This window comes from Python bivittatus, unplaced genomic scaffold (genome assembly GCF_059951505.1).
Source record: "Python bivittatus isolate LINGU-HERP-01145 unplaced genomic scaffold, Pbiv_v1 ctg000850_np1212, whole genome shotgun sequence".
In the NCBI taxonomy this organism is placed as follows: Eukaryota; Metazoa; Chordata; class Lepidosauria; order Squamata; family Pythonidae; genus Python; species Python bivittatus.
The window spans coordinates 14,253,745-14,264,670 of NW_028277112.1; the positions used below are offsets into that span (position 1 = coordinate 14,253,745).

The 10,926-nt window shown below is 39.7% G+C and overlaps 2 protein-coding genes across 3 annotated transcripts in view; both read left to right on the plus strand.

The window, feature by feature from the left end:
* Positions 1-1,369: 1,369 nt before the first annotated feature.
* On the plus strand, positions 1,370-9,346 carry RFESD (Rieske Fe-S domain containing). 2 transcript variants are annotated; one of them, XM_007442049.4, is made up of 4 exons: positions 1,370-1,488; positions 6,460-6,640; positions 6,901-6,935; positions 7,130-9,346. In XM_007442049.4, exons 1-4 carry the CDS (start codon positions 1,480-1,482, stop codon positions 7,391-7,393), a joined length of 489 nt encoding a protein of 162 aa, XP_007442111.1. In that variant the 5' UTR covers positions 1,370-1,479; the 3' UTR covers positions 7,394-9,346. The 2 variants fall into 2 exon arrangements, with proteins under 2 accessions (XP_007442111.1, XP_087986039.1); XM_088129913.1 differs by lacking the exon at positions 1,370-1,488 and adding an exon at positions 1,544-1,761.
* Positions 9,347-9,736: 390 nt separating this feature from the next.
* The window catches only part of RHOBTB3 (Rho related BTB domain containing 3), an 87,356-nt gene continuing 86,166 nt past the window's right edge, over positions 9,737-10,926 (plus strand). The window contains exon 1 of the mRNA XM_088129910.1: positions 9,737-10,912. The gene's annotated coding sequence lies outside the window, so the exon portion shown is untranslated. The remainder of the gene's footprint in view (positions 10,913-10,926) is intronic.

Here is a 10,926-nt window from a genome sequence, read left to right on the forward strand (position 1 = left end):
TGGTATATGGATATGAAGACAGTTTGTAAGGATAGAAATGTATGGAGAGGTACGGTATATTGAATATGTAGATGTAAACTAGCTTGGGCTGTATTTCTTTTTCTTCTTGTGTCTTAATTTTTTAAAACTTTTTTTTTGCACGTTGCATAGTACTACATACCCAAAACAGAATAGTGTAGTGGGTATGTTGGTGTATAAATCTGATGCACTATTATACTAAGCTCCACTTGTGTTGCTCCATTTGTACTGCTGACAAGAATGCTTGGTAGAAAATGAAGCCTCTCTGCATTTTCCACTGAATTAGAAAGGAGAGCCCTTTTTGTATAATCAGCTCTTATCGCTCCCTAAAGAAATATACATTATTTTTGATACTTTTCCACATATCAGCTTAAATGCACAAATGTTCAGCTTATTGCATAGAATAACCAAGTCTGCTGCATTATGCTAACCGTTGTTTCTATTTTACCAATTAGTTAAATAATGTATAATTATAGAAATATCATTACATAAAGAGACTGGGGTAGTTTGACAAATGTGTGTTTATACTCCAGTCTCAGCCATGACAGAACACATGGCCTCATGTACCACAAACACTGCCAGTTTTGATATTATTGAAAAAGAACACAAGATTCAGGATAGGAAGAAAAAGTCAAATGCTGTAATAAATTGTTTCATATTCTTCAAAAATGCGGGTAGTTCTAAAAGAGTGGGGGGAGGGGGGAGAGATGAGAGAAGAATATATTTCATTTCATCTGCCCTTCCCAGTGCACTAACACATGACAAGCTTTGGCCAGTATAAAGATCAAGTATTTTTCCATTTGTTTTCTGCCTTCCAGAGCCTGCATATTCTAGGGCAGTGTATCTCAACTTTGGCAACTTTAGGATGCGTGGGCTTCAACTCCCAGAATTCTCCAGGCAGCATGCTGGCTGGGTAATTCTGGGAGTCGAAGTCCACGCATCTTAAAGTTGCCAAAATTGAGATACACTCTTCTAGGGCATCCTTCAACCTCTTTGGCGTCTAATGAGGTTGATCTGCCCACCAAACTTCTGTTCTTCCAATTACAAATGTGATGAACCTGCAGCTTTAAGGTTCCTTCTGCGATCCAGGTTTTTCCTAACCATTTCTCTCCCTTATTCCTTCCGATCTGGACAACTCCAAACCTTTGTGGCATTTTCCAAAAACCCAGAGTTACCATTCTGCTTCTGGTTTTGTTTCTTTAATAAATGAGGCTAGGCAGAAACAAACATTAGGGATTTCCAAACAAAAAAGACCCGCGTAAATTTCCTCCAAAGCAACAGGGCATAAAGAAACGCTAATCAGCAGTCCAGTTTTTATCACGTGACGCTTACAGCGCCAGTAACCATTCAGATGTGACGCAACAGCAAGGGAGAAAAAACAACTGAGGGAAATTATCTTGTTTGCAGCGCTGGAGTCGCAGTCGGTGCCTGACGTGAACGGTATCCCCTTCGGCGGGCGAAATGGAGCAGGTTGGTCTTCCTTTAAGAAAAAGTCCTCTCTCTCTCTCTTTTCGTAGCTATTCCTATACCCATACAAAAGACACGTGAAGGGGAAGAGGGAATAGGACAGGGCTGAACGCAGTGCCTGTAGGGAGTTGTGGTCTTCGGGAGCGCGAAGGCTGCTGGATGTTGTGGTCTTGCAACCGCGGATGAGCTCAGGCTTGATGGGGCAAGAGCGTCGGCATCGATCGCCGCCTTGCGGGTGGCGAAAATTGTGTGACGGAGGAAGAAAATGAGCGAGTGGTGAGGCAGGCCGCAGTAGGGCGATACAGAAAAAATTCTGCTGTGTTTGGCTCCACCGCAGGACTTTTAAGTAATATCTCTGTGGGACACCTCACTGTCATCCTTCCCTAAACTATTATTCTCCAGATCTTTGTCTACTCCCATAGTTTGAGCTGAAATCCAATTACAGCTACCCTACAAAACCTGTATGTACGCAACAACCTTGATTTAGAGAATTTAGGGATTTAGGGAATAAGGAATAGAGCTTATTACATGTCTGAAGAAATGGTGTTCCTCCCAACTGCACACTGCAGTTCAACCCAGTCATAATTTAAACCTTATATAACAAATCTTGAGAGCCAGTTTGGTGTTGTGGTTAAGGTACCAGGCTAGAAGCTGGTAGGTGGTCAGTTCTAGTCCTACCTTAGGCACAAGGCCAGCTAGATGACCTTGGGCCAGTCACTCTCTCTTAGCCCTAGGAAGGATGCAATGGCAAGCTGCTTCTGAAACCTTGCCAAGAAAACTGTTGGACTCATCCAGGCAGTCACCAGGCGTCAACACTGACTCGAAGGCACCTAATAATGATAATAAGTCTCAGCAGCTGACAGTAGAAATCAAGCATGTTTAATATAGATGGGATTCCTGTAGGGAGTTGCGGATTGGGAAGTTGGAAACAATCTCCAGAGAAGGGAATGGCAAGCCACTTCAGAACTGCTGCCGAGAAAACTCCATGGATGTATTAATGAGGTACCCAGGAGTCACATTCAAAGGAGACTTTATTTTGAATTAGTAGTAGCACCCACAGGCTTAGTTTGCTGTTTGTTTATTTTGTATGCGACACATTTATAAGTTACCTTTTCAGATAAACTCTTCCAGGACAGTGTACCATGGAACATAAATAATAAAGCAATGATAAAATCAAAAAGTAACTGTTAACCCCCTAACAACAAGAGAATTATAAGTCAGTTATAGGTCAAGATGAGTACTTAGAATCCAGGTCTGAGGGAGATCAACTGAAGCAGTTCCACCAATGGAGAATCATCGCTGAAAATCTCTGTCTCTCTTGCTTGCCAGTCATATCACTTTTACAGGCGGCATATGAGTAGCAGAGATCCAGTTTGATGTAGTGGTTAAAGGTGCTGGATTAGAATGTGGGAGACTGTGAGGTCTAATTCTGCCTTAAGCACTAAAGCCAGCTGGGTTGGGTGACCTTGGGCCAGTCATTCTCTCTCAGCCCTAGGAAGAAGGCAATGGCAAAGCATTTCCAAAGATGTTGCAAGAAAACTGCAGAGACTAGTCCAGGCAATGCCAGGAGTCAAGACTGAGTCAAAGGCACTATATGTGTGTGTAACACCTCTGATACTGATATCAGAATGAAAGCTGCAGTGCCAAATTTGCACTTTCCTACCTATCTCCTAGTGTAACTCATCCAGCAAGGAAACCAAGGCTATTTCTACCTAAAAATGAGGTCAAAAACTGGATTGGATCTAAATAATCAAAAATTAGAAGATGCAGAATACTGCTTAGAATTGAGAAACTACCATACTTTCCAATACTTTGCCCAAGTATAAAAAGTTAGATAACTGGAGGGTGATTATGCCAATCTATATAATTTGGGAAAGCCTCCTGGTGCCAAAGACTCCATATGAAAGTTACCTAACATCCATAATGCAAACTTTAATAAGAGACTACATTAGGAAGCTGCCTTAATGTGAATGTTAAATTATCCAAGAATACAAATTCTGGGGTCTCAACATCATATTTGCAAGTGCTTCCATTATCTAAGGCAGGGGATACTATCAGTCAGGATAGATGTATATCAAGAGAATATGTGTAAGGATTTATTTATTTGGGTTTGTGTGTGTGTGTGTGTGTGTGTGTGTGTATAAAGACAATAACATTTGGGATTTACATTTTCTGTTTTAAATCAGGGTGGATTTTAAAAAAAAGTAATAGGTAGCAGACTAATTAAAAATACGGATATAAATAAGTATACCGAGATGAGCTGTGCCCATTGTCTATTTGATGGAGAGAGTACAAAACTACCAGCATGGTGAGATCTAGTTTGGAACAACACTGCATCATAAAAGAGCCTGTAGGTCCTAACAGAGAAGAGGCCAGCCATTGAAGGTTTTTTCCCTCCCCCACTTCACATTTTTGTATTCTGAGCCTGGTACCACTGTTAATGCTGTGCCAGTATCTTTACTTTCAGCCAGTTCTTTCATAGAACATCACAGACCATCTCAGCTTGTTTCTTTTGCTAAGAGGCTGCATGGCAATAGCAAGGCTGTCTCACAGGAAGAATGAGGATTGGGAAATGCAAGCTAAATAGCAAATAGGATTTTCTATAGACATTGGCAAGTGCTGATTGCTGCTCTTGTAGCTGAAATCCTCTAAATTGTCTATAGTGAGATTTATTGGTCTGCTTACCGACTAATATGAATAATCAGGTTCCACTCCACTGTGGGTGAGTGATTGATGTGTGAGATTGTATTTTATTTGCTGAAGATAGCATTAAGAAAATGCTATTTCAATTGTTCTCATATTGTGTAAGCTCTGTTCATCTCACTTGGATTAAGTCTGCTTATAAACAATGCTTTATTGAATAGTGTTCATTCTTTATAAATGGCATTCTTAATAAAACAACAATAACATAGTTTATTTAGTATAACAAAGTATATAAACTGCTTAAAGTCCTTAGTGTGTTCTTTCTAATAAAAACCCTCACTCTCACAGCTAACACCTGCTTCTTTTCAGTTTCTTTTTTGCCAGATAAGGCACTGCTTTCCCCTTCTCCTGTTTGCTAATAACATGTAAGACTTTTTGTGTGTTTGTCCATGGATATCTCTACTGCATCCAATTTATACAATTATAATTTTAGTTTGGAAAATATAGCAGTCCTTGTCAAATTTGAAGTGATTTTTTGCAGGATAAGTTTCCTGAAGAACAGAGTTTACGCATCCGTTTAGCCATAATGCAGTTTGGCTTTGTTGTGCTCTTGTGTTACACAATCCCATTAGCAGTAATGATTTAATGTAGATTGACTTATATAGAGGAGCTACATCAGCCTCCTGCAAATTTTCTTTTCTAACTTGGAATACAACTCCTAGGAGTATCTGCAGAAAAAGTTATGGCCTTCCTTTATACATTTGGTTGGTGACATTGCTGCAGGATGGGACTTGAGTAGTGATGTCACTACACATGTTCAGATGCTACAAAAGTGCCTCTTGTCCTTTGCTTGCTGGCAAAAAACAGGCCAGACAGCCCAGTAGGCTTGCTTTTTGCCAGTAACTCAATTACCATCTGAAAACAGACCTGATCTGTCTAATTAAATGAGTTTCTGTATTAAAAGACAAAGGGAACTCCACCCTACTCTCTTATGTCTAATTCCCTCTCTTGAAGATGTAGTTTAGACAGAAGTGAGGCTTTATCTTGATATATTTCTTAATAAACCTATTTTTTGTTTCAAATGTAACAAATGTTGATTAGCATATATTGACATCTGAGCTATGAATTTAAAAAAAAATTAAAAATATGTTATCAACAGTTTATTTTTAATGGGGCCTTCTGTTTTGTAATTACTCAGTATCCTTTCAGCATTCTGCTTGTGATCAGGAGCATATCTTCTAACAAGGCTTAAGACATACTGATAGCCAATTGCATACACTACAAATGGTAGATAATACAGTCTTAGGGCAATGAATTACTCTCAGGTGGAGAACTTTATATTGTAGGCTGTAAATACCCTGTTCTTACTCAGTTGATGCTCATTATATTTGGTCTGGTTCCAAAGCCATCTGGATACATTGAGCTATATGAAAATTAGCCTTACTTGCTCCAGCATTCTTCCTTGTAAGTGAGCACTTTGGCCTCTCTTTGCCTCTGTATCCTAGCAGCACTCTTTCATAGAAGCTGGGTGGATGTGCTGGTGAGTCTAGGTTGAAGTTTCTGGCAGAAGATCTTGGACTAGTGGGGATTGATTCTGGGTGGATTTTGTGCTAGCCTTGCTCATCTGGTACAGAGGGCACACTCAACATATCTTCCTCCTTTGAGAATTCTTCTTCAGATGACACCATGTTAGCACTGAACTTGCTCAATGTCAGTTTCATTCAGGGACTTACCATATGGATCAGAATGAGATACCTTAAAATTTTTTATTTCCTTACCACCAACACCACTCTTGGACAAAAACATGCTTAGTTTATTTTCCTTCTGTTATGTTTTGTGATAGATTTATGGTCCTATAAATCTTATCTGCAGAATTTGTGACCACCCCTGCTTTTCAGCTAAATGCAGTTTACCAGTGTTGCTGACTGCCAAAGACTTGATTCTTTCAGTTTTTGCAGATTTCACATGAGCAGGAAACTTGTGTCACCATTGTGATATTCCACCTAAAAGGGCTGATGGATCACATGTTTACAAGCCTGCTTTAAAGTGAGTTCACTGATAATGGCATCCAATCCAATTTATTTTGTGAAGGAGCAACTCAGTAGATAGGAAAGTTCTTCCCCATTGCTTCCCTGCAGCCCACAATGTCCTCTCAAAATCTGCTGCAGTGTGTTAGGAGACCCTCTAGAAAAAAATTTCAGCAAGCATTGAAAGAACCTATGAGGAATAGGAGAGCAGATTTCTTACTGTGCATTGTTGGATTTTACCCTTATGTCAATTATTTAATTTTCATGTTAATTTTTAATATAGTCCATTTTCCCTTTTTTGCAGGATATTAATGACAGCAGCATGGTCAAACCATCTCAAAGGAAGGAAGTATCCAATCCAATTTATGTTGGTAGAGAAGATGATATTAAAAAGCTCCAGAGAACAAGAGTTGCTGTCCATGAGAGAAAAGTTGTTATTTTCTACCATGGTGGAAAGTTTTATGCTCTGGATTGCCGCTGTTACCGTAAGAACTTGAAAAGAATGTGTCTTGAGGCTTGTAGAACTATCAAGGTAGCTAGACTCAGTGAAAACAGCAAGTCCCCTGTACATGTTCTTTAGTTCAGTACACTACTTGGACAACTAGATGCCATTGGGAAGCTCATAAGCAGGGAATGCATGCAGTATCCCACTTCTATTTATGTTCCCCAACCATTTGTACTTGGAGCTAAAGTACAGCCACAATAATTAATAGCTCTGATCTAATATATTTTTATCTTTTAATAGATGCAGGAGGTCCATTACATCTTGGTGAAATAGAGGTAGGTAACACAATACAACTTAATATGATGGTTAATATGATAACCAACATCTTCATATAAAAGAAAGCATAAAAGTGCAGGGACATTACAAATACAATTACCTGAACGATCAGAGAGAATATTTAGTCTGTATGTCTATTTCGAATGCTTATAAGCTAGTGAAAAACATCTTTGTTCTTCCCTTGTGTCTATAGGACATCAATGGACAACCATGTGTTATTTGTCCTTGGCATCACTACAAAATAACTCTGAATACAGGTGAAGGATTGTATCAAGCGATAAACCCCAAAGAACCGTCTGCAGTACCCAAGTGGAAATCAAAAGGAGCAAAACAAAGGACTCACAGAGTCACTGTGGACAATGGAAATGTTTATGTGACTCTTTCAGATTTAACGGACAGTAAAGATTCTGACTACTATGCTGAAAAATACAAAACAGAAAAAATTGCAGAAAAATAACATTGGTGCTTCATAGCCACTTGTGTTAAGATGCTGTTGAATGTAAATGATGGTCTTGCTATCTAAAAAGCACTCTTGTTTCTTGGTGATGCATTAGCTTTATAACAGCTCCCTCAGTGATAGAAGTTTTGGTCCAATATCTGCAGAATATCTGCAGAATCTTGGGAGAATTATGTCCAGAATATTTTCAAAACAAAATCATTAGACAATCCAGCTGGGACTTCCTTTTCAGAAGTTCTTCCTGGCTGCCTCCCATGTCCACACTGAGATCAAGGACCTCATTTCACAACTAAAGCCTGGAAAAGTCTTGGGAGGAGATGTTATCCCCCCAGAATTATTAAGGGAGAACAAGGATTGGTGAGATCTAGGGCTGATTGTCTTATTCATCCATATTAACAGCTCAGCATGTTTTCCTATTGACTGGAGCCACATCATTGTTATCCCATCCTATGAAAACAAAAGAAAATAGATTAGACTGTCCTTTTTGACCCATTAGTCAGCAAGCTAAATACTAAATAACTGTACATAAAACTATTGGACCGGGCTCCAAATGAAAACATCATAGCTGAAGAAGAGGCATAGTTTAGAGGGACCAATCAACTCTTAACCGCCGTCTGGTCTGAGAAATATTCTTTCCAGCCCAGAGCCTTTTGATTTAATTCTCAGGGAGAGGATATGGGAAAAACTAAGGGAATCCTCAATAGATGAAAAGTTGCTTCTTCTCATTCTCTTGGGGACATATCTCAAGAGCTATCACTGCTCAGAGAGGGGTGAGGCAGAGATGTATTCTAGCCCCTTTTTGATTTACATATTAATAAGCAAGGTCCCTTCCCCATTCATCACCTCCCTGTATTAGCCTGCTGAATGGTCCCAGCTCCTTTACATGCAGATGAGGTCATGGTCATGTCCATCTCTTAAGTAGGAATGAGAAGGGAACTGAGGGCTTTGGCCTCTTTCTGCTTAGAGAAAAAACTAGTAAAAAAGGATCAGAAAACTAAAATCATAGTATTTGTGTGAAATTATAATATTTATAATAAGCAAATTAAGGGGACAAGCAGGTACTCCCTTATAAATACCTTGGAGTGTTTTTTCAGGCCTCAGTATCCCGAAGAGAACATTTTTATATCCGGCAAGTGTTGTTCAGCGTAGCTCTTCAATTATCCTGAGCTTTTTCCATTTGGAGGAAGAACACTATGTCCCTGCAAGGGCTTCATAGTCAAGGTTGCCTCCCAGCTTCTCTACAGTGGCCAAGTCTGTATTTTTAGAAAGCTTTACATCCTTGAAACCATTCAGTTTAAGTATATTAGAGCTATCCTTGCAGTCCCAAGATGGATTAAGAATGCCGCTTTATGTTTAGAAATAGGCTTGGTCTCTGGATGCTAGAGCCCGGTGCTATCATTTTAACCAGTGGCTAACGTTATCATGTTTCTCAGTGGATCTGGTGCCACTGAATCTTCAGCCTGGTTAGAAGTTATTGGCAAGCTTTACTCTCTAAATCTCTTGTTGAAGTGCCTTTGAAAACAGCAGAAGTATTCCTGAGTAGTGTACCTGGGACACTGATCTTCAAATCATTCAAAATATGGTTCCCAGTCTTGCAAGACATGGAGTCTTTTCAGTTAGATATGAGCCAGCCTCCTACCTCTCTATCAGTGTCATGATATTTTGCTGGGTCTTCACTCTGGCCAGGCTGGATGCATTGCCTTCTGCCGTTCCTTGGGGTTACAGAAATACTCCTAACGTGCTTAGAGGGCATCAGGCTGGTAATGCTGGCTCATTGGAATCTTAAAACTTACAATGTCTATCTCCCAAAAAACAGTCCTTGGAATGGAGCCCTTGTGTAGCCTAGGGATTGCCTATGTATGAAAAATATTTTTAAAAGCATTATCAGTGTAAATAAAGGGAGATACTATTTTTCCATGTTATAGGGGATCTTGAATAAATAAATTATTTTGTCAAGAGACTTTCATTCTTTTTCTTGCACTTGATCTGATTCATCCCACAATGGTAAGCAAGGTTCACGTTGGCTCTTGATATAATGACTTATTGTACTACACCAATTATTTTGCAGCATAGTGCCTCTTAGTAGGCACACCACAAAAGTCTGCTTAATGCAACTCACCCAGAACCCAGGTCATTTGCATTAACCAGGAACTGTTTTTAGGGTGCGGAACAGGCCCTTCTAAAAAAGCAAGCTTCTAGAGCAGTGTTTCTCAACCTTGGCAACTTTAAGATGGCTGGGGAATTCTGGGATTTGAAGTCTACCCATCTTAAAAGTTGCCAAGGTTGAGAAACACTGCTCAAGATTAGAACGTACACACAGTTGACCTGTAGGCTACAGTAATCCCTCTATCTCTAGCATGGTAAACCTATGCAGGCCAATAGCTAAATTCCTGAGCGAACACATTTCCTTGCCCCTTGAGGCAGAAGGTTTTTGGAGGCTTTTCATTCTTTGAACTTCAGCTGGCTGGGAGGAAGGGATAGGAAGAAATCTTCCAGGACCCAGGAAAGAATATATTCTAATCCAAACTTGTACCTGCAGTGAATATTTAGATCCCACTCATATGATGTATTTGATTTTATTTTGCAGTTGCCCAAGACTAAAAGCCAGCTTCCATTAAAGCTCTTTTCTCTGTAGCTTAATCCCCATCTAGGACGAGCCTCTGCTATTCCTTTGTTCAAAACTGACTCTCCTGAATCCTATTCCTTTTCTCCAAGAAACCTGTGTATGTGTTTTGTTGCTGTGTATTTCTAATTAATCCTAAATACCATTTTAAACAGACATTTTTAGTGCTAGTTTGTATTTTGGTGGGGTTGTAATCTAGTAATATCCTCAGAAGGTCTGGTTCCTCTTCTGATGACTACCAAAATTATCCAGGTATGCATAGCTGTTTACTTGCTCCATAGAATACATGCTTTACTCTGAGCTTCAGTGCTAAATTTGTATACACTAAGATGTAACAAACTATTTACTGTACAAATGTTCCATTAGTAATGCTAAAAGTTCACAGGGAGCACATTGGAATTTTTTTGTAGGAATTTTCTTGTTGGTGTATGAACCATAACCCATTTTCTCTCTAACCTACCACTTGTTTACATGTGCTAAAATCCAGCCCAGGCTGGATAGAGGAATCACCTGTGCACCAACACTGCAAACATCTGGTGGATTTTGGAAGAGACCCTGTAGGAAATGGAGCTCATGGGCCTGGTTAAAGGAGCTGTCACATGGCATCTGTAACACTTAATCAGGACTGGGATTTTTGCAAACAAGACTTCTCTTTCTCCCCTCGCTGCAAACAGAGCCCTTTTCTTCTAATGGTCGGAATTTGTGCACTAGAAAGGTTGTGAGTAACAAAGACCTCTTTACACAGTAGCTTTGGAACAACTTGGCACTCTTTGTTGTGTAGGAGGGGCTTTTTCAGAGCAACATGCCCTCCACACAGTATGTTGATAGCTGTCTGGCAATTAAGGTTTCTGAAGGGAGAGAATCCAAACTGAACCAAATGCCTGCTCTTTGGAATTGTAAGTTATGGATT

Bases quoted from the DNA above. Each gene is read 5' to 3' on its own strand.
- RFESD (XM_007442049.4), top strand. The intron at 6,641-6,900 runs GTAAGAACTTGA...ATCTTTTAATAG, and splicing joins TCTGGATTGCCGCTGTTACC to ATGCAGGAGGTCCATTACAT. The intron at 6,936-7,129 runs GTAGGTAACACA...TTGTGTCTATAG, and splicing joins TACATCTTGGTGAAATAGAG to GACATCAATGGACAACCATG.